Source organism: Aethalodelphis obliquidens, unplaced genomic scaffold (assembly GCF_003676395.1).
Source record: "Aethalodelphis obliquidens isolate GAN/ISIS:26980383/991018 unplaced genomic scaffold, ASM367639v1 scaffold44, whole genome shotgun sequence".
In the NCBI taxonomy this organism is placed as follows: Eukaryota; Metazoa; Chordata; class Mammalia; order Artiodactyla; family Delphinidae; genus Aethalodelphis; species Aethalodelphis obliquidens.
Genome location: NW_020837988.1, coordinates 11,264,372 through 11,287,460, shown reverse-complemented (window position 1 = coordinate 11,287,460; position 23,089 = coordinate 11,264,372). Strand labels below are relative to the sequence as shown.

General features: G+C 57.5%; 1 protein-coding gene across 9 annotated transcripts in view; it reads right to left on the bottom strand.

The window, feature by feature from the left end:
• Positions 1 to 559: 559 nt before the first annotated feature.
• RPTOR (regulatory associated protein of MTOR complex 1) overlaps positions 560 to 23,089 on the bottom strand; it is a 352,077-nt gene continuing 329,547 nt past the window's right edge. For 4 of the 9 annotated variants that reach the window (XM_027080947.1, XM_027080952.1, XM_027080949.1 and 1 more), the window contains 11 exons: positions 22,876 to 22,981; positions 19,846 to 19,960; positions 18,100 to 18,224; positions 16,936 to 17,040; positions 13,284 to 13,331; positions 7,064 to 7,170; positions 6,107 to 6,234; positions 4,289 to 4,375; positions 3,303 to 3,419; positions 2,904 to 3,033; positions 560 to 2,242 (listed from right to left, as the gene is read on the bottom strand). In XM_027080947.1, the coding sequence (XP_026936748.1) occupies positions 2,174 to 2,242; positions 2,904 to 3,033; positions 3,303 to 3,419; positions 4,289 to 4,375; positions 6,107 to 6,234; positions 7,064 to 7,170; positions 13,284 to 13,331; positions 16,936 to 17,040; positions 18,100 to 18,224; positions 19,846 to 19,960; positions 22,876 to 22,981 (1,137 nt within the window). In that variant the 3' untranslated portion in view covers positions 560 to 2,173. The other 5 variants (XM_027080950.1, XM_027080951.1, XM_027080953.1 and 2 more) reach the window with 4 other exon arrangements.

The window sequence follows — 23,089 nt, the reverse complement described above, 5'->3', positions numbered from 1 at the left end:
GGGAACATCCCCACCCAACCTCAGGAAGTGTCTAGGGATGGCAAGGCCTGCGGAGCCACAGGGTCCCGTCTAGAATCAGGAGCCATTTGGAGCAGGGGGGCCCTGCAGGAGATGACGTTCCAGCCCCCAAAGGGGGGACGACCCTGGACCACCAGGTGGGCCTGAGGAGTCACGCGCTGACAGTGGAAGACCTTTTAGGCTGGGGTCAGAGGGGATGCTGGCTGAGGGTGGAGTTGCGGTCCCCGAGCCATGGGATGGGCGTGGGAAGGCAGATGCCCAGAATAGAGCGGACGCAGGCTCCTGGCCTCTAACTGCAGGTGGTAAATAAGAGACACAAGAAGTGGCAGCAGGAATCCCTCTGGGAGCCTGGGCTCACAGGTAGAGTGGGGTGACCCCACATTTAAAAGGCACCCCAAGTGCCTTTTCTTGGACCAACTGTCCAAGCCACAGGGCTGGGGCTGTGCCTAAGGGGAACGAGGGCCGAGAACCACCTGCTTGGTGCCTGGAGTCCCCGAGGGCACAGAGGACTTGCCTTAAAAGACAGAGCCTCCAGCCAACCCTCTGCATATTTATCTTTTATTAACAGTTTATCGCTCTTACTCTCGTATTACAATTCCATGTTTCATCAAAGTCTTTCAATTCTCATTTTAGTAAAATAAATAGAGATAAATGAACCCTTAGGTCACGCTCTCTCGAGACTCTGTAACTTCATGATTGAATTTTCGCATCAGACCTGTGAAGACAGCCCCTCTGCGGGGCCTCTGCGCTTGGCCAGGGGATGGTTTTGTCTCAAAACAAACAGAACCGCATATGAGCTCAAAATCTGGAGTGGAACCGCTCCGTGAATTGGCTGTGGGTAGTCAACTCTGCATCTGTGGGTGGAGCTCAGCTTCTGGAAGGTTCCCAAGTCGCCGTCTGGAGTGCCGGGTGGAGGTGACCGGCTGTGTGCGGGGGAGCTGAGCTTTCTGCGGTCTCCCCGACCCCACGCTGCTCGCTTGCCCAGAACATGGCGGACGCTGTCCTGGAACTTTCTCAGGGGAGCAGGCATGGCCTATGGGCTGCAGAAGGGCTGTTCCCCTTGCCCAGCCCTGCGCCCCGCCAAGCCCACCCACATCCACAGCATGGCTCTCCCTCACATTCTCACTATTATTGGCCTCTTATTGGCAGAAGTAGCTAAGCCAGCTCATCCCTCTATTTCTGAATAATCCTGATTCCCAAGGAAAATGGAAAAAATGCTTTTCAAAATATCATTGTGGCTGCGTCTCGTGTTCCAGGTGTGGCTGCTCAGCGCGCCGTCCCAGACGCGTGTGCATGGACATATGTGAAGCTGCTGCCCTCCCGGGAGCTCTCCCGTGTCCCTCGCAAGCATGAGCTGCACCCCTTTGTGTGGGGACAGAGGGCTGGGGTGGCACCGTTCACCCCGATACTCTTGGGGCTTGGTGGCCCCTCCATGTGTGCTCGTGTGATGCGTGTGGGGTGCAGGTGGGGAGGCCACGGTTCCCACACCTGCTGGGGAAGAGCAGCACTTGAGAGAAACAAGCTCTGTGGCCCACGGGACCTGTCTCTCCTTCCAAACCAGGGCCCCTCCTGCTGACAGACCTGCAGCAAGAACAGCTGACACTCAGACGGAAGTCCTGCCTGCGGGGAGGGTGGCTGTGTGGGGAGGGGCACGCTCGGCCTCGCCGTTTGGCCGGATGGGACCGGGGTGAGGACCCAGTGGGTGGCAGGCCGCCTCCATCTGTCCTTCACTCCATCTCAAGCTCATCCAGTGCGCTCAGACCATCCCCAGGAGGACACCCGGGGGTGGGGGGGAGGAGGCACGGCGCGCAGCCCCGGGAGGCTGGCTTCCGTCTGGAGCCTTTGTGGACTAATGCATCACTCGGAAAACAAAACAAGTGTTTCCCCCTTAAAAACCTCAGAAGAAAACAGGAGGGAAGGGGACTGGGATGTACAGCTACTGTGTCCTCAGGCCAGGAGCTGTGTTTCATCAGAGCAGCAACCATCACACCGAGGACTCCAGCAGAGCCCCCTTCTCTGGGCTCCTGGGCGTGACAGCGAAGACAGACAGACAGACAGTGCGGGCCCTCTCGAGCCCTCAGCAGCCAGGTCAGGCAGGTGCTCAGGGCAGTGCGGTGGGTCCACTATGTACATGGCGGCCTGTGGGGAGGGGCCGCTATCTGACGCGCTTCTCCACCGAGTACACGGAGATGTAGTAGTCGTTGCTGCCCACGGCCAGGTGAGGCTGCAGGAGGGAGCAGAGAGCAGGCAGTGAGCATCCAGGGGGTGCCGGCCGGGCCTTGACACCCCAACTCCGCCCACGAGGCAGGCGCGGGAACGAGGGCCCATAGGCTGCGGCTTCTGCAGAGATGCATCATCTCCTCCCTGTCACAGGGAATCCGCACACTCCCCATGCCTCCCACACTTGTTTTTTCAGGATGGCCTCCCAGGGACAGCTCTGGGAGACTGATGTCGTGCGTTTAGGCAGAGAGCCACACGCCGGGCTCCGAGGGAGCCTCACGCTGCACGAAGGCAGGTTGGCAGAATCCTAATTTAAAACACAGCAGCCCCCAACCACACGGCCGACTGTAACGAAGGACGGTGCTGTCAGCCGGGTCACAGGGGTCTGGGCTGCTCCTACCCCAGTGGGCTTTACAGGGGGAGGTTTCTCCAGGACTGGGGTCTGTGTAGGGGCCGAAGGGGTCAGAAAGGGCGGGGCTACTTCACATCTGCTTTGATTGACAGGGAATTTGGTGCTGCTTCTACAGTGAGTGCAGTCTGGGGGCTACGGCCCCTGGAGACCCTGGGCCACACTGTGGTGTGGGGAGGGGCCTGGCTGCAGCACCCCTCCTGCTGCTGCTGCTAGCCTCCCGCCCGCCCTCCTCGCCTCCCGCAGGGACACAGACCCAGTGCGGGTGGAAAGCCAGGCAGCTGATGGCGCCGACTCGCTGGCCCATGAAGCCGTCGTAGTACTTGATGTGGTTGATCAGATCTCCGCTGCCATTGTAGATGGCGGTGAACTGGTTCATGGAGCCACTGCACACGAGAAGGCCTGGCAGTCAGCGTGGGGAGGCGGGCGTGTCCACAAGGAGATGGGGCTCCTCTCTGGTCACCCCCACGAGAGGACTTGGGCCTCAAGGGCCGGGAGGCCAGGCAGGTGAGGAGCAGCAAAGGGGCCGCACACTCAGTCCCTCCACCCAGCTCTCCTCCACAGGTGTGGGGGCGGGCAGTAGTGCCTGCTGTTTACACAGGGCCCCGGGAGTTGGTCAGGCAGGGCGGGGAGAGAGAAGAGGGCCGGCACCTACCACGCGATCAGGTTTGCCTGGGGGTGGATGTCAAGGGCCGTCAGCCCCTTAATGATCTGCAGGACGTTCACGGACTCCGGCATCCGAGGGTCGAAGAAGCGCACGTCCCCGTTGACGCTGCCAAGAGGGTGTTGTGGTGATGCTGGGCGGGCCTACCGGCCCCAGGACGGGCCATGTGTGGTCAGGGGCCGTCCACACGTGCAGCTCAAGGCCATGGTTCCCTGGACCCTCAGAGTGTCCAGGGAGGCCCCTGGATGGCACATGGGCCCACCCCACCGACCCTGGCAGCCAGGCCTGCCGCCGAGCCCCTTGGACCCCTCCCCAGAGCCAGAAAGGGCCCAGCTGCCGAGGCACGAAGCAGCGGTGAGCAAAGACACAGGGGAGGCTGTGAGTTATTCATTTCCGGCCAGAGATTAGATTTTGTGCAGCTGGGGATGCGGCGACGGGCGGGAGGTGAGGACAGTAGGCCACCTCTTCCCTGCCCTGGGCCTGGCGGACATCGTTTTGAGAGCTATGTTCTGTTTTCACGTTACAAACAAGGGAAGAGCATCTCTTTGAAGAAATGGTGGCTTTGTGACAGTAAATTACATTTTCTGTCCCTTTAACGGGCAAATAAATATGCGCTGCTCTCAGCACAGGATTTACCGGCAGCAGGAATGGACTTATGGGCAGACAACGGATCCGCACAGTGATACTGGCACACGCCAGGCAGATGCCGCTGTTGCGGGGAGGCTTTGCCCAGCCGCCTTGCCACCCCGTCCCCTGCCGCTGCAAGTCACCCACAGGCAAAGTTCTCCAGTGGGAGGACCTGCTGTCCCCACCCTTGTGCCGGCTCTGACCTTTCTGGCCTGTCCCAGAGCAGAAGTTAATTACTACCCTGAAATGCCATCATTTCCCAGCTGTTTAAATATCAAGGACATATTTTAGATGGAGGGAAAATAATGTTTTTACAGCAAAATGTCTCATGAATATTCCATGCTCATTACCTGACGCTCATGATGTGGCCCTCAGGGTGCTTCTGGAGGTAGGCCTTCACCACCCAGGCCGTGTGCTCCCGGTATGTCATGACGCGGCTGGAGGGGAGGAAGGTGGGGTCAGGGCCCGGTGACAACTGTGGGTGTCCCTGATGCTCCGAGGCATCAGGATGGGAGGCAGGGTGGACTTCGTTTTGAGCAGAGGGAACAGAGCATTTATTTAAAGCGTCCGGGGTCCGCCGGTGCTGCGAGGTCTGCCCTCACCCTCTTGTGTTCACTGTGAGTGACTGAACCCCCCAGGTACGCCCCTCCCTGGGGGCCTCCCAAACACCTTGGGCCACGCTGGGACCTCCGGAGGCAGGGTGGCTGTCATGCCCTCCCGGGGCCTGGGCACCGCCAGCCCCCCTACCAGGACTTCACACTGGCATCTCCCTGTGGGTTTGAGGGTCAAGACCAAGAACCCCAGACTCTAAGGCTGTCGAAATGGAGGGACACAGGGGCTTTCCTGGAGGCCTGGTGAGGGTCTTTGACAGGGAGTACGGGACTGGGATGCGTGTGCTGGGGAGGTGGGGGCAGAGTGTGACATCTGGGAAGGCATCCAGGACTCAGGTCACACCCAGCACACATAAGTCTTGGTGCCTGGGGATGCACAGGAGACCCCACGTCTCTGTCCTCAGACCTTGGGCCGAAGAGGGGGCTCTGGAGACCCCAGCCCCTCCCTCACGGCCGTTCTGTGACCCTCAGGTCTTCTTGGGTTGGTTTGCCAGTTAACTGCCTGCCTAGAGAGGCTTCTTAAAATAACAGTTTGACTGAGATTTGATTCACATACTGTAAGACTCTCCCTTTAAAAGCACATATTCAGTGACTTTCGCACATCCTTACAGCTATGCGCCCATCACACATCTAATTTTAGAACATTTTCATCACCCCAAAAAGAAACCCTGCTCCCCCACCTCCACGATGGCTGCTTTTGGTGGGTAGTGTGGGCTTTCAGTGGGCACCCTCCCATAGAGACCCGCAGGGAACATGCAAGCCAGGGGCTGCCTGGGCCCACTCGCCATCCAAGCCTCAGGCCCAAATTCCCGCCACAGTCTGGCTGACGCCTCTGCTGCCTGCCTGGGTCCTGTACTGACTCCCCCGACTGCTCCTGGCCCTGCAACCTCACAGCTGCACTCTCTTCCGGCTGGGGTCACTGATGGTGCTCGCCTGCTCTCAGGCCCAGCTCAGTCCTGTCCCCTCGTCCCCTCCCACGAGGGCTCCTTTAGCTCCTGTGGCTGCACATGGGCCCACCTGCTGCTTCCCATTCAAAGGCCAGGCCTGTTTTCAGGGACAAGGTGGGTGTTCAGTAAACATCACCCGGGAGCCCGCGACGGCTGGGCCTGGGTTCCAGCGTTGCTCTGCCATTTACCATCCGTGTGTGACTGGCGTCTGGACCTCCACGCTCACCGGCTCACACAGGGCACGGCGCTGGGCCCCACCTGGGCCTCAGCCCAGGGCTGAGGGGCAGTGCCCAGAAAAGCCGTGACAATGCATGTGGCCCAGCGCTGCACAGCACCCACGCGTGTCCCTGACGCCATCTTCTTGGCTATTCTTGAGTTCAACCCGGGAGGCGGTAGCCTTCTCTATGTTCAGGTGGGAATGGAGCCCAGGAGGGCAGCGCCTTGCTGGGACCTCCCGACCCCCAAACCTGTGTTCCAAACAGCCCATCCACGGCTGGTGGGAAGCCGTGCTCCTCCACACGCTGGGGGATGTGGCTCTGCGGGGAGTGCCCAGCTGGCTCTGGGGGCTGGCTCTGTCTGGCAGAGGGAGGGGAAGGCGTAGCCCAATTACCATTCGCTGAGCGCCATCCTCCTGTCGTAGACGCGGATGGAGCCGTCGCCGAGCCCAGCCACGATGAGGGAGCGGTGGGAGTCGCAGGACAGGCTCGTCACGCAGCTGTCGGCACCTGTGGGGATGTCCTAGGGCCGACACAGACCCCGTGAGGCACCCTGGCATCAGGCCCCCCACCCCACCCCCACTAGCTGCTGGATCCCTTTACAGCCACCGTGGGTGCGTTTGTCACCCTGGCGTGGAGCTGCTGCCTTTCTCTCCACCGGGGAAGCTGTCAAGGCCTGAGGAGCTGGGCCCCAGAGGGAGTCAGGCTCCATCTGCTTGAGTGACAGCCCGGGCACCCGAGGCCCACAGCCAGGAAGGTAGGGCAGCAAACACCTCTGCGCCCATTAAACTTTCCAAAGTCTCCCTCTCTCCTAAGAAGGAGGACGAAACATATATCGGCAGGAGGAATCATCGTCGGCTCCCTCTTAAAACTCCTAATTAGTTCAGGGAAGGGTCTAGGGGGAGTCCTGCCGCCCATAAACCATCTCCTCGCCTCTCCTCCTGGCAGCTGTAAACGCTGGAGAAGGGAAGGAGGCGTGATAAATGCGCGGCAGGAAAGAGCAGGAAACAGGAAATGGGCCCCCAGACGGGGAAAAGTGCTTTTCCAATCAGAAAAGTTTTTGCTGCTCTCAGGCACACACAAGGAAGAAATCCAACACGGATGGAAACCGAATCATCGTATCCCTTTAAAAGGTGGGAGGCAGCCTGACTTGGCCCCGCTTCCCCTGCCCCCCCCACCCCGAAGACACCACCTGCTCAGAGTACTTGCGGCGGGGTGGGGTGGGGGCGCTCAAGGACCCTCATTCTCAGCCCTCGACCTCGAGGGCAATTGGAGCTGGGAAGGACGGCAGGGTCTGCGCCCACTGGCCCACCTCGCCCCCAGGGAGGCCCCATGAGGGACGGTGTGCTTACCTGCACCTTCATCTCACGATCCGTGTCCCAGATCCGGACGATACGCACATCTCCCGAGCTCATGAGGAGCCCGGTCTCCTGTTCCCAGTCCACCACCATCCCAGCTCCTGGAGAGACACAGACGGGCACCGGTGTCACCGAGGGAGCCTGTTCTGGGCAACAGCTCAAGCAGTCGGTGCCAACCCATAGGGTGGGTCCCCAACCTCATGCAAGCTTGAGGTCGGGGTGACAATTCAGAGCCTTCTCTATATCTCTGCTGTACCCAGGCATCTACCAGAGAGACAGCAGGATCTTAGGACCGTTTGTCCACGATGCCCACCTTCCAGGACACCTGGGCACGATCGGCAGGTCTGGAGACTTTAGAATGGGTGTCAGAGGCACAGAGATGTGAGTCTCCTGGGTCCCGCAGTCCCCTGGGGGTGAACAGCTTTGCAGCTGCCCCTCACGGAGGCAGGGGGCTGACCACAGACGGTCAGTGGTGAATGAATCGAGGACTGCCCTTCCCTACACTGGGCTGGGCGGGGGGGCGAATGCCTTCAGCATCCCTAAGGGCAGCACTGACCTCACAGGAGGGACTATAAGATTTAAGATGTTTAATTATAATATTTCAAACACACAGAAAAAACACAACAGAAACCCCTGTACCCACCACCCAGATCTAAGAGCTGCTAATATCTTATCATTTTTGCTCTTTTTTTTGTTCTTGAAGTGAAATTTAAGACAGTGAAAGCCTCACTTGCCTGTCCTGTCCGCAGACAAATCACCCACAGGCCTTGGGCGCCCTCCTAGGCTGGCCCCCGTGCACTCCCCTGTAGGGGCACGTGTCCAAAACCATGAACCACATCTCCCACATTTCAAAAACGTCGCCAATTTCAAACGGGGGTATATTTTCCAGCAATTTGCGTTTTTCCAGTAAGGTTACGTTTTGAGGGTTTATCCAACCCAACGGATGCAGATCTGGTTAATTAGTACTGAACTTCTGGGTAACACGCCTTTGGAGAACGAGCCCATCACTTCCACGATTCCCTGCCTGTAAACCACGCCACACTGACGTTTCCACACGCCCTTGCACAAGGAAGTGGCAGCACCGGGAAGGGGACATATCCCTGTGCGTCCCACCTCCCCAGGCGAGGCCGTTTCACTCCCAGAGTGGATGCTGGTCTGCAGTCTCATCAGAAATGGACACAAGGTGTGATTTCCCCAAATCCTGGTCGATGTTGGTGTGTGCAGCCTGTATGTTTTAATATACATTCTGACACTGATGGTTTAACTCATATATTGCAAATATCCTCTCCTATTCTGTCACTGACATTATAACTTTGTTTATGTCTTCTTTTGGTCATACTGAAGTCTGAAGTGAAGTCATCATGCTTTTTTATACATTTGTCTCTGCTTTTTGTGGCAGCAGCTCCTGTGTTTGCCTCTATGGTTTCCCCTTCTCTCTGTGGGTGCCCACTTTTCTCCTGACTTCCTGAGTTGGACAATGTGACCTTCACTTGTTCTTTTCTGATATGCCCCTTTCAGGCTATGGAGTTCCCGCCAAGTGCCCGATCTCTCTCCCGAACTCCAGACTCTCATCTGTACGTGTCACTTCAGGTTCCTGCTTGGATCTGAGCCCCTCAACCCTCACTCCAGAGACCCCCCCATGGCTTCCCATTCTGCCCTGGCCCCTGCAAGGTTTGACCTCCAAAAGTGACCAGGCTGGTCCTCTTAACTGACAGTGGGCCCTGTGCCTGGAACGCCCCTCTCCTGACGTCCATGCAGCCCCTCCAAATCGTGCTCATTCACCTCCTCGACCATGTGAGGCTACGACTCACCCTGTTCCGTCTTCTACCTGTTCCAGATGTGTCACCTGGCACACCCCTTCCCGTCCTCCCTGTTTTGCTGGCGGCTGCCATGTCTACCCCGCAGAATGTCAGCTCCACACAACAAATGGACGAGCCTTTGTTTCACCTTTTAGAATGCAGTCTCCCCACTGCAACGCCCCTGACCCCAGGCAGGAGAATACACCCTAATGTGCCAGAAAGGCATCTACTGGTGACAAGGCTGCAGGCGAGGCCTCTCACCTATCACCACGATCAGAACTGGTAGGGGAGAGGGCAGGGCATGTGGCCCCCACTTCTGTCCGGGACAGCCCAGTCACACTGTGACCAGTCAGCCCACAAGCAGAGCCTGAAACCACGCCACCTGCTTCCCCTCACCATGTGCCCGGTGTTCATGGTGTGAATGAATCGCAGAGGACGCGCCCACCCACGACCTGACTTGGGGTGCCAGGTCACTGCAGAGGCTCACAGACTCCTGTATCCATGGACCACTGATGGGGTGGCCTGTGTTCTCGGGCATCCTTAACTGCACTTGGAGCTCTGTGTCAGCCCCGTGGGGCTTTCAGGAGCCGTGTAATTAAGGAGTGGTCCTCCGATGAGAGCATGTGGCCAGGTGACATCTGGGATGCTCTGGGGTCACAGGAACAAGCTGGGGAGGGTCTGGGGGGACCACAGAAGGACTGGGAGGGGGGTCTCAGGCCCATGCCCATGCAGGAAGCAGAGAGGAGGCCGCGGCCACTCCCAATGGGGTAAGAAGCCTGACCTGGCCTCCAAATGAAGTGGTGGTGGCTTCCTTCTTGCTGAGTCTCCTTCATGATGGATTCAGAGCCAGTGGGGGCCCGCCCTGCATTAGTGCCCACCCAAGTGACCTCATTTCAACTGAATCCTTCTCTCAAATACAGTCACCCTCTGAGTGCTGGGGCCGAGGACTCCACCACGTGAATTTGGGGAGACACAGCTCCCACACAGGGCCCCAGCGTCTCCATCTGCACTGGAGGCTCTGGAAGGTGTGCCCATGTGGCCGTCAGAGGACCTGGGGACGAGCATCACGTGAGCTCTGAGTCCTGTTTTAAATCTAGATTCTCTGATGCGGACCAAATGCTGGTTTAAACCAGTTGTAAAGCATGGTGAAGCCAGCAGAGACAAGAAACGTGTTTCCTAAGGTCTTCCCAAGTCCTGTACACGCCGGGGAGGCAGGCGTCCTATGTATACAGACAAATCTGGGCGAGGCTGCTTCCTTAGCTCTACCAGACTGTTGGCGGAAGCTGTGTCACCTAAGACAGTAAGCTCCTATCCGTGGAAGAGTCTCAGATCAACGTGAAAACTGCTGGGATAAAAACAACAGTCTGCTTGCACCCTGACCGACCTCCTGCGCCTGCCGACCCTCACCTCATTCTCCTGTAGGTCTGGGGTCCTGGCCCGTCCTCCTGCCCAGAACAGAACGCAAACACTGGCCTTCTCACTCGAGACCTTTCCCAACCAAGCCTGTGTCTCGACCTCCAGACACAGCGGAGGAGAGATGATCTGACTCATCACGAGTTGGTAAAAGATGATAAAAAGGGTGACGCTCTTCCTTGACGTGTTGAGCACAAGGAACAAAATTGATGGCTATGATTTAAGTAAAACTCATAAGACAGGAACATTGTGACTTTGAACCAGAGTGAAGATTCCAATCACTTCGTTCCTGGGGAGCACGGTCTCAGCAGTGTCTCCTCCTTCCCCATCCCCAGAAAAGTGGCAGCTGTGGGCAGAGCCTGTGCCCCTCCTCCCTCCCCCGGGCCTCCTTGGCCTTTTTTTTCTTTGGCAGCAGGCAGGCTGCTCTGGACTCCCCCCAGGAGGGCCCCTCCTCCCTGTCGACGCTGCCGCCTCGACACGGAGAGTGCTCGACTGATGGAGCCTCCGCGCGTGCTGCAGCCTCTCCCCCACTGGGCGAACTCCAGCACCCTGAGTGCCTGAGATCACGGTCCATCCATCTCACTGCCTGGGGCCAGGGGTGGTGGGCGGCCCCCAAAAGGATGCAGAGATTCCCATCTGACTTTATCCTGGATATGAGCTCTGCTCACATGTTCCCATCCAAAAGCTGGCCGTGAAAAAGAGGGAATTTCTTCATTAAAATATAGACGTATGGCACAGGGATGGCTGTAGACTAGGAAGCTGGAACGTGTAAGTCAGGGACCAGACAGAACCCTAGGCCCAGCAGACAGTGAAAAGAAGAAACACGTTGTTTCAGAGGCTTGGGTCCCTGTGATGTCCATGATCAGCCCTCCAGGCTCAGAGGCCAGTCCAGACTGACCTCTAAGGACCCTGTCGTCTGGAATGGACCTCTGAGAACCCAACATGGGGATCTGACCTCTGAGGACATGTCATGTAGACCTGATCCCTAAGGACCCATCAGCCCCAACCTGAAACGCCCTTAGGAGCTATGGTTCTGGAACTCCGAGGAGGAGGGGCCAGCCCCTGCCCAACCAGGCATGTGTGAGAACCTCAGACCTGTGGGATGGCGACCTCCATTCCCTCCCCAGGGATGCAGACGCAATGCCTCCCCACGGGATCAGGCCTCCCTCAGGGCCCATGAACACCTCCTGGACAGCCGGCAGGTTCAGAGACACAGGACAGGGCTGGCAACAGAAAACTGGGCTCCTCGGGAGCAAATGATTTCACCTAAACTTCCATTTCTCACCTGGGAGGTGGACCAGAACACGTGGCAGCTGCTTAGGGTCAGAGGAGACAGGGTGGGGCACACGCCTCCTGGGAGAGGAGGGAGCCGTCGTTCCCCACGGCCAGTGCCCCGTCCTGCGTGGGCCCATGGGGGCTGCCACCCGGCCCCGCGTCCTGCCTCCTGCACTGAGAGGGCTTCCTGCTCACCAGGTCCTGCTAATTTTAGACTCTGGATGTGCTTGTGACCCCGGAGGAGGAGTAAGGCTGGGAGGGGAGGGCAGCCGTGACTCCCCCCGCCAGCCACCCCTGTGCTCTGCCGTCGGTGCCCTGCTTGCTGCCCAGATGATCCAGGCAACGAATACTAACAGCTGCCCCAAGGCCCAAGGTTTACGTCCAGTTCACACACACACCGGTGCTGGACGATCTGTTCCCTGCCCTCCGGGGTGGCTGCTGCCCCCGGGCAGCTGACAACCAGGGGACGGGGCTGCCCTCCTCTGGCCGCCCCAGGTCCTGACCGTGAAAGGTGTCCCCTGGCTCCTCTTCAGGATTTCAGGGCAAGTGACCCTGTCATTCCTCTGAGAACCCAGGAGGCTCTTTCTGAGAGAAATCCTTCCTGTTACAACCACCGCCATCACTGCTGGCGGGAAGCAAAGGAGTGAAGATTGAGTCAGTCTCGGGTTTTCTCTTTTCTCTTTTTCCTTCCTTTTGAACTTTTTACTAAAAGGGTCCTTTGTAAAATACGAAACTGTGAGTTTGTACATCTGTAAGGACATCTTGTTCTCAGCCTCCCGGGACCTGCTTCTCTACCCACTCCAGTTCTGATGGCACGAGGGACCCCGTCAGACCCATAGCCACATATGCCTTCCTGCAGGGAACCCTTGTTTAGGGAGCGACTAAAGAGAGACCAGAACAGAAAGTTCACCAGAAGGCTGGCCATACTCTAAGCTCAGATGCTGCAAACTAAAGGTCAAGAATTCTACCTGCTGCCTGGATTCATAAGGCTCCATCTCTTTACAATTTACCTGACTAGTGAGCTTAGGAGAGAAAAGGGCTCGTTTTGAGCAGGCATATGGGTTTGCTAACCCAGTGTTACCATGTGTATCCACAGTCAGTTGCATATAGGTGTTTTAGTAACTATCAAACTTGTATATGGATTTTCAGATGGAAACAGATGCTTTAAGAGACTTTGCATTAAATTCTGAAAAAGATTCTTTTTTGAAAAATTTGGTGGGAACGCAAATCTCAATCTGGAGCGACTTTTCTGTCCTGATGGAGTCGTGAGATGTGCCTCCTCCCTGCGAGCCTGCGGAGCTGCGCCATCCTCACTCCAGCAGGCTTGGATCTGGACTGTTTTCCATTCCCAGGCTGTTGTGAAGGTGGCCTGGAACAGAGAACTGAATTGTCCTTGAGCCAGCCCAAGAGTGACTGAGGCCACCAAGGAGGCCGGGAGGTGCGACCATGAGGCCTCGGCTCCCAGGGAGAGTCCTGTCTATGGCTTTCGTTAAGATTTCTTCCCAGAGCCTCACACAGTCAACCTCATTCATCCCATGAGATCTCAGTGCTCAGCTGGTGATGATTTTTTGTATTGGCGGAGACTGTGCAGATGGAACGAATAAGAAAAACCACAGCCCTGATCCTCTGCTGCCTGAAGAGCACAGCGGGCTAGCGAGCGTCCTCAGGCAAAGCAGAGGAGCCGGCTCCCACCCCTGGCACTCACAGATAAGGGAGAAGGCACTCACCTCCCTGCTTACTGCGGTCAAGAAAGATTGAGACCTTTCGGGCCAGACCTGCGAGGAAACAGGGATTATGGGATGGATGCAAGGGAAAGCAGGCCAGCCAGAGCCAAATCAGCCAAAATCACACAAACCACAAACAGGGGAGCAGCCGAGAAGGAAACAGGAGAGAGGGGCAGACGGTGGCCCAGGCCACGGCTGCAGTGGGAAAAAAGGGCCAAATGTACCTCTGAACGTGAAAACCCAATTATCAGGGGTTTTGGCTAAAAAGACTCTCTTTCTAGACAGGAAATTGGAAGCGCTATGACTTGGGGGAAACATGACCCGACACGGCGTGGGCACTTCCAGTGAGTGGAGGTTAGTGGCCGGATGTGCACACAGTGCAGCCCAACCAGCAGGAGCTGACCCACTGGCCACGCCCGGAGGAGGCAGACACTTCCGTTTAGGTCCTTAGAGTGAGGACAGCTCTTCATTCATGGGGCCCAGCGGTCAGTGAGGAGGCCTCTGGGGGGTGGGAAGTGTGCTTCCATCTGGGTGTCTGTGGGCGCCGTGGCCCAAGGACGGGCGGTCCCACCACCGGTTCTATTTCAGAGCACGGCTCGCTCAGTTCCGGGGATGGCCGTGAACCCAGACTGACTTCAGTTCTCCTGACAGCGGGGTACCCCATGAGGGGAGTGTCCCCAGGCTAACTGCACATGCATGCACAGGAGCGTGTTCATGTGTGCACAAGCATGCATGCATGCCCATGCCTGTGTGCACGTGTACACACGGGAGCCAGGGGCATGCTAAGATGATGCGGAGACCCTGCACATTTCACATGACTTCCGAAAAGCAGGGGTAGGGCTCCCGCAAGAAACAGTCTCTCTAGTCACAAACCACGGAATCAAATCTTTGCTAACAAGCTGCCACGACAGCGACTTGGCGAGCAGATTCTGAGCTGGAGAGCGCGCAGGAGAACCTCACAGGCAGACTTTTCTAACTGTTCAGGGAGTGCCAAGTCCTCCCTCCCACGTGCCCTACACAGCAGCATTCACAAATGAGACCCCCTACGCCCTCTGTAGCTGAAGGACACGGTGGGCCAGGCCTCATGGGGTGCACAGCTGTGCAGGATCCCCCGTCACAGGCGCGTGGAGGAGCTGATGACCGCAGCCCCCCCGAGGGTGCCTCTTCCCCCCCCACAGCTCGTGGCTGCCTGGGACCTGAGACCAGGCGGAGGACCTCACTGCGGAGTACAGGGAGCTTCACGTGCCTGGCGGGGCGGTAATCTGGAGCAGGGAGTGGGGGCTGCTGCTTCTGCCCGACAAGGTCCCGGGGGAACACAGCCAGAACTCTGAAGCTGTGGGGGTCCCCCCAGACGCTGACAAGCAACTGCTGTGGAAGCTGCTAGCTCTCCCCACAGGGTCCCAGCCCACAGCTCTGTAACTGTCAAGTCAGAGGCCAAGGCGGGTGAAGAAAAAGAAACAAGGTGCTGATGGGCAGAAGGCAACGAGAAGTTGGCACAGGGGTCAGAATTCCACCAGACCTGCCCCTCGGTTACTGAGCTTGAGCTCCTGAAATAGAAATTACAATCGGGGGTCTCTCCAGCCCTGCTGGGGCTGCGATCCCCGTGCTGCAGAGGGAAGCTGTGGAGACTGAGGGATGTGGGGCCCGGAGAGGCTCCCCGGCTCTCAGTGTGCCCCTCGGGGCCCTGCAGCACACAAGCCCTTCCTGCCTTGATCCCTTAGAGCAGTCAGCCTCCCAGGCTCACCACCCCTTCCACCTTCCATCCCCCTGAAAGAACAAGGAAATAATGTCTTCCTTTTTGCTAAGCCCACAGCTGCCTGGTCAAAAGGCAGGGGACAGACCAAACGAACTCTGGCTTAGCCGCCAAGGAGTGCTGCGTGCCTGCCCAAAGCCCCCCTCACCCCACCTGCCGATAAAGACCTGGAGGTAAGACCCCCACCAGCTTCCTGACCCCTCAGCAACAGTGCCTCTCCTGGGGGGCTTTCTGAAACCCAGGAAAGGGAGAGGGTCCAGCAGGAAGGAGTCTGTAGCAAACATGTCTACAGCAGTGGAACCACTCTCAAGTTAGGGCTGCAGTGCACACCTGGGCCAGGAGCAGCTGACACAGGTGACATCTGGGGGAGACAAGTGCAGGGGAGCCCTGAGACTGTACTGCTGTCACCTCAGCCTCCTTTCCTCCCAGCTAGACTCTCTGCCCCCCTCCCAAACTGCATGCTGTCCACCCTTGCTTTCACCTTCACTAGAGCAAAGGCAAGTGGCATCGCGGGTAAAAAACCACAGACACATCATTTGGGGGTGGCAGGTATTTGGGGGCGGCAGGTAGGTAGGCCGCTGCAAGAGGAATAAACTAGACAACAGTGTATCCACTGGGCTGCCAGTGGGCTCCCCACTTTCTCATCCTCTGGCCCTGCCGGGAGGCTGACCCTGCTCTCGACCAGCCCTTGCCTTCCCTGCACAGGGGTCTGCAGAACGGCGGGAGCCTGGGGTGTGTCCCGTCCTGCTGGACGGCAGCAGGAAGCTAAGGACTGAAAACCACGATTCAACTCATCCAGCGTGTCCCGCAGTGAAACAAACCTGTGAGCGTGAGCACCTGAGAGCCACGGGGAGGCCGTCAGCCACCTGCTCTGCCGCAGCCAGCAGCACTGAGGCGGGCCTGAGGTGGGGCTGGGGGCTGAGTGGGTGGGAGGCGGGGGCGCTGCAGGGCAGGGATCAGGCTTTTGCTCCAATGTTGGAAAAAGCAAGAGAGAGACAGAGGGACCTGTGACGGCAGCTGTCATCCACGTTAGCCCAGGACTGGGCCCAGAGGGGCCTGGGCAACAAGAAAACGGCTGTGTTGGGTCCTGTGGAGGTGGGTATGCATGACCATTTTGTTCCTGAAGAAAATGTAAAAACATGGCTATTTTAAAAATTAACACATACGGAAGTGTCTGCCGTGGAGCCAGCTGTGCCCCCAGGGGTCGGCGTCTCCCTAGGACAAGTGCTCTGACGGAGGAGACAGAAGCAGCCATGGAGGCACCTATCGGCCACGCGAGGACATGCGAAGACCCCAGGCCAGCAGGGGGCCGACAGCAAGCCGCTCCCGCCTCCATCTGGCAGCGGCTCTGCGACCACACTGGAGGGCGGCTCCGGCTGAGGGTGTCCCTGGAAATCCAGACCCGCGGCCGCATTAATGCTGTGTGAACAGCGAGCGCGGGGCTGAGAGGTGCAGACCTCCTGACAATGGGCTGGACCCAGAGACCGGAAGGCAGTGCTGGTGTCTCTCACCCTGGGCGTGGGGCAGCCATGCACACCGACAGGCAGCACGCACAGCAGTGGCCGGTGGGTGCTGCAGCCGTGCCTCTGTCAGCCCAGGGCAGGCAGGCAGCGCACTGGCCTCCCCCGTAGGACCAGACACAACTGGGGCGCCTGCTGTGTGCTCATCACCGAGAGGCGATTAACTCGGGCACGAGGGGCACAGAATGCAGCCCCAGGCCCTGCGGCGGCCACGCTCTCACAAGCAACACGAGCTTCCAGCCAAGGACGGGGGCTGTGGGCTGGTCAGAGCTCGGCAGGACTTCCACCCGCGAGCAGAGTCTCCCAAGGTGGAGGCTGGCTGGGTCGTTACTTGGGGAGTCTGAGTGGACTGAGCGCCTGCAGGACCCCGGGGAGCACCCACCTCGGGTGGTGGGCAGCATGTCGGAGAGCCCCTGCCAGGCCGTCACCATTTCTGGATTCTTTTCCAAATCAGCAAAGTTCTTCCAGACTCTGATGGCACCGTCATCTTGGGGAGACAAGAGAGGATATTCAAATGCAGGCCTGGCTGCTCTGGGAAGGGGAGGAGGGCCCTCCCCCGGAGGCACAGGAGGACAAAGGCTGCCCAGCCCAAGGGACAGATGGGTCTCTCGTCTGGTGAGGAGCCTATCAGAGGCAGAGTGAGGCCTGTTCTGGCCTGACCTTGGGCTTCAGGGCTGTGCCTCCGCCTCAGCATTCCCGATCCCCCCCGAGGGGATCACCTGCCAAGAAGAGGCAGTCTCAAGGGGACGGTGCTCAGGGCCTCTCTCTCCCCACCTCCCCTCACACGAGACTCAGGAAATGGGCGGGTTGTTCCTCCTGCCTCTCCAGGCTCAGAACGGGGCAGAGGCCCCAGTGTTCTCCGGCAGATGGGCAGCCAGGTGGGCCTGAGTGTGTGGGTCCACCACCTGGCTGTCTGTTCATCTGTCCTTCCTTCCTTCCTCCTGGCGTTGCTTGCCCCCAGGACCCTGCTCTCTGGCCTCACTGGCCCTTCACACGAGGCCCTCAAGGATGACCTTGCCTCAAGCTGCAGAGGGAGGATGAGGTCATCTGGGGACACACTGGGAAACACTTGCCTGATCTCTGCTGAGAAGTGAAGCCTCGTGCTGCACCTCCACTGGGACCCGACTCCTGAAGGGCCCTGGGTTCCTCTGCTGTGTCTCTGCGTCCGGGGAATCACCCTCTCTGCCTCCTCTTTGGCGCTCAGAGAGGCTCGGTGTGATCTGTCCTCAAACCCCCAACTGACCCTACTGGCTGCCCGCACCACTCTGGGTTTTCGTCCTCCCCCTCCCTGCCTGATGTCTGCCAGGGGGCTGGCTTTGGACCGGGGCTGGACTTTATTTTCCTGGGGAGGGCTGCCAGCAGGACCTCTCCCCATGGGTGTGCCTTTAATGATGGAGGCCTCCACTTGGGAGCGGTTAGTCCCCTTTGCCAGAAGAAACAATCGAGGTCACAGGAAGCTTTGTGCCAATTCGTGCTGGGGTCTTGCATCTGTCCCCCACCACCTCTGCATTGGGGTTTAGGTCCCCACCACACAAACCCCACTCACCTGTGGCTGTGAGCAGGAGTGAGCAGTCCTGGCCATTCAGATACTCCATGGCCGTGACCCTCGTGTACCGAGGGTTTCCGTTGTGGAAATAATCCAGCTTCTCCCCTTTCTCCCAGTCCCAAAAACTTCAGGGAATAAGAGAGGAATAAGGCTAGTGATCAGGGAAATACAAAAGCCACAAGGAAATACCACCTTACACCCACCAGGTCGGCCACCAGCAAAAACACAGAAAGGGACAAATGTTGTCAGGGATGTGGAGAAACTGGAATGCTGTGCCCTGCTGGTGGGAACATAAAATGGTGTAGCTGCCATGCGAAACAAGAGTGGTTCTTCAAGATAACTAAGCACAGAACTACCGTTTGGCCAGGATTCTACCTCTGGGTATACACGGTGCACCCGGGTGATATCAGTGTCACTCACAACAGCCAAAGGGTGAAAGCAACCCAAATGCTCATCAATGGAGGAAGGATGTAACAAAATGTGGTCCATACACATGGACTATTATTCTGTCTTAAAAGGGAAGGAAGTTCTGACACCTGCTTTGTTAAGTGAAATAATCCAGTCAAAAAAAGGACAAATACTAGATGATTCCACTTATATGAGGTTCCTGGAATAGACAAATTCATAGAGACAGGAAGTAGAGTGTGGGGTGCTGGGCCTGGGAAGTGGGGAGGGGGAGTCAGTGTTTCACGGGGACAGAGTTTCAGTTTAGGGTGATGAAAAAGTCCTGGAGATGGACAGTGGTGATGGCTGCACAACAAGGTGAATGTGCTTAATGCCACTGAACTGCACACTTAAAAACGGAGAAGACAGTAAATTTTATGTTATGTATAAAAAAAGGAGAGGAATAAGAAACATGTAAGAATTCTATCCATTTTGGGTTTCCCTGGTGGCGCAGTGGTTGAGAATCTGCCTGCCAATGCAGGGACACGGATTCGATCTCTGGCCCGGGAAGATCCCACATGCCGTGGAGCAACTAAGCTCGTGTGCCACAACTACTGAGCCTGTGCTCAGAGCCTGTGAGCCACAACTACTGAGCCCACGTGCTGCAACTACTGAAGCCCGCGCGCCTAGAGCCCGTGTTCCACAATGAGGGAAGCCACTGCAATGAGAAGCAGCCCGTGCACCACAACGAAGAGTAGCCCCCGCTCGCCGCAACTAGAGAAGGCCCGTGTGCAGCAATGAAGACCCAACACAGCCAAAAAAAAAAAAAAAATTATATCCATTTTATCAGCTACAAAAAGAATCGCGTCCATGGTTCTCTCCCATCAAGTGAGCGCTTTCTCAGTGACATAAGGGCAATGGTCACTATGAATTAACACGGTGTCTTGTTACTGACACTTTCCCTTCACACACTTGCTGCCCTTGCACACAAGCGGGTTCCTCACATGTCCTGTCACTGTGGGATCCTGATGAGCCCCTGTGCACTGGTCTCTGTTCACTGCACAGGAATGGCCCCATCTTCGTACCAGAAGCTCCCGTCCCGGCCCACACATAACCGTGCTCAGGCCTCTGGAACACCCGTGGTAACGTGGCCAAGTGCAACCCTGGGAGGGCGCGGGCAACACCAGGAGGAGGGACGTCTCTCTGCAAGTTTTCCAGCCCCCCCTCCCCCCCCCCGAAACAGCCCAAAGGCCCGGGCTGAGGAGCTTCCACACCAGGAGGGTGCAGGGGCATCCTGCCCACACCCCCCAGGGGCTACCTGTTCTCCAGCTGAAAGGCCAGCCCTGCAAGTGCCCCACGTACCAGATGCTGTCTTTGTCAGCGACGGCCACACACGGCGTAAAGGGGTGAAACTTGACCACGGAGGGGACACCAGGGTTCCTGTTCAGAAATATCTGGTCGTCCAGCCTTGTGATACCTGCCAAGGGAAACACACGACTATGGGTCTCAATTTGCAGCAAATGTCAATGATGTATTTTACCAAGGCCGACACCAGTCCCTAATGTTTGGGGACCTGGAGGGGCCCAGAGGAAAGCAGGGGTTACAGCGCAGGGGTGGGCTCCTGACAGCAGGGCCCTGCCTCTGCTTGTACATGGCTAGCATTCGATATATAATTGCGACAACCCGTCAGCAATACTCAGATCAGTGCACACTGGTTAAGGTTTTAGGAAAAGAACACCAAAGATTTTGGAATAAAGCTCAGTAAGGCTGAGATTCGTAACTGAGACCCAAGGCTGAAGCCTCGGTTTGGCCATCGCTGTCTGCAATCCAGCCAAGGATGTGAACGGGGATTTGTTCACCAGGCCCCAATACAGCCACTTGGGAAAAAACCCTCGTGGCCCTGAAGGAGCTTTAGAAGAACAACGAAAAGAGGATAAAACTGCTAAGAGCATCCGACAGGTTCACACACATTTCTGGAGAATGACACAGGCTTATGCAGAGGAGCCAGGCATGGTGGCCCCTCTTCCCTGCACGTCGTAGAGGGTGAGCAGCCCTCGTGACACTCAGGCCCCGGAGTCACCCCCTCCTCAGTGGCTGGACGCAAGTCTTGGGTGACACAGAGGAGCTGCTCATGCTTTGTGAACCTGGCGCCGGCCGGGCGAGCTACTGTCACCCACAATTTCAGTCCTTTTCCGCCTCCCTTTGCTAAAACAACTAACACAGAAAACCACTCAACAATCAAGACAGGGTTAAACTAACAGGCAAACAGGTCCCAGAGGGTTTAACTGTTGCCCAGAGGTGCCTTCCCCCACAGCATGGGTTCCCCAGGACAGAGGCGTGATTTGACCCAGGAAAGATGAGGGGATACCCAGGTCCTGAGTCACTGCAGGTGTTCTGCAGACATGCAGAGATCCATGTATGATGGCAAAGTCATGGTGTCATGGGGGGTGGCCGGAGGGGTCATGGATAGAAAAGGCAGCATTAACTTTCCCAGCTCGTATTCCGGGGCCTCGCTGACTTGTCCGGTGACTTTGCTCGGCCCGCAGGTGTGATTTCCGTACTTCTACCGTTCACAGCCTTCCCAGCACACCGCTGGCCTCAGATAAAACTACAACTTCATGAGGAGTCCAGGCTCTGAGTGCGGCAGGTAGCGGAGGAGGCTGTGGACTCACTAGCGTCCCTGTCCTCCCTGCCCACGTCCACCGGCAGTGATGCTCCCGTCAGCAAGCTCACTTGCTAAGGTTTTCAGCGGCTCAGCAGTTCCTCTCCGTGTGTGTCTGACAAGCAGACCTCTTTTTTTCCACAAAGACTGGAAAAGAGAACCCCTGACCCTAATTTACAGAGATACTTTTTTTCTTTTTTGTCTGGAAAACCTAGTTGTTTCTCGAGTGGCTGGCTCTAATTTCACCCCGTTCAGATGTCCGACTGCACGCAGCAGACTGGCTCCCAGGTTGCGCCCGTGGGTACAGAGAAACCAATTTGTTCTGCTGTCCCCGTCCATAGGCCTGGGGTTCTAAAGAACCACCAACTTCCAAGAAAATAGGCCCTTGACCCCATAATGCGGAGAGCTTCTATCACGCTGGGCAGCTCGCTCTCTCCTGGAGAAAGCTGCAGACTCTCCATTCCACATCCCAGAGGCTTTACATCCAGCTGCGACAGTGCTTTCATAGAGGCGAGTTACAAACAACCAAGATTGGTTTTAGCAGAAGTGACCGCACATTAATGAAACGTGACCCGAGCATCTCACGGAGAGCACTGTGAACACATGCCGAAGTGCTTCCGAAAGAGCACTGCTTCTGGAAGTGCTCAGTGGGCCAAGGAGTGCGATGGGCCTGGGCAGGCGGGCCAGGGACGAGACCCCGACTCCAGGCTGCCTGCAGGCAGGGACGGTCTCATGGGTTCTCACTCTCAACTTTAAAAAGTAACCGGTAATAATCAAGAGAATTTGACAGGACAGGGAGGCAAGGTCACGACAATAATTCAACAGAAGCGTTAAGAGCCTGCTTATCCACTCTGTGCGGTACCTGGGCAGGGTCAGTCCACCGCCCAAAGCTGGCCCAGCAATGAGGGCTCAGGCAGAGCCAAAAGACCAGCCCACGCCCTGTGCACTCACAGCTGTGGGACTGGGTCGGTTCCCGGGCCAGTGGGGGCTGTACTGCTGGGAGAGGGAGAGGAGAGAGGCTCGTCTCTGGGGGATGGTGAGGGCCCCAGTACTCTGTCCCTGTTCTGATCACAGGGTGGAGGCCCTCAGCTGCCCCCTCCCACCCTGCTTCAGTGCCTGGGGGGCTGCTGCAGCCAAGATGAGGAGGACCCGCGGCCCAGCAGCCCTCCCTGTGGCAGCCACTTGTCCACGGTGCTCACTGCCACTTCACCGGGGGGTGGGGCTGGGGGGCATGCAAAGTGGGCGGTTTGGGCATCTGTTGGCAAATTTAGTAAAAGGTTTGGTCAAAATGTGACTGATACACAGCTTTGGGTGATAGAGAGCAATTATTTGGGGGCCTGGTGGGGTCCAGGTAAACACAGCCAGGGCCTGGTGTTTGTCTTCTGTCCCCATGGGGAGGACACAGGCCCACTCCGCCGTGGACCCCAGGGCCTGCGGAGGGCTTGCTCCTTCCTCTCTGCAAACGACAAAAGGCAGAAGACACAATTGCCCAGAAGCTGCCAGTCAAGACAGGAGCTTCCCTGGACGATGATCCCAGAGAGCTTCCAAGTCTCCCTGAGGGCAAAGGCACAGAGTCTCCCGGGACCAGGCTTTGTCAGGCAGGCGGATGGTGCCCCCACCTTGGCACTCCTCCCTCCCTCGAGCATCTCTGCCAGTCTCACTTCTCCCCTGCACAAGGGCGGGTGGGCGCCTGCTCAACGACCGCGGTGGCCCCTGGGGACACTGCTTACCCTTCTGGATGAGCTGCTGCGCCTGCTTCCTGACGCGGGTGTTTCGCAGAAACCGCCACTCCCGCTCCTTGCGGATCTGACTCTCCAGGTCATGCTCTTCCGGGATCTTCAACAATAAAAAAACAATTATTTCCAGATAAGAGGATTCGTCCTCCACAGGTGCTAAAGAATCTGGGTTCTCTGGTCAGCCCAGTGTCCAGTGCCCTACCGCAGG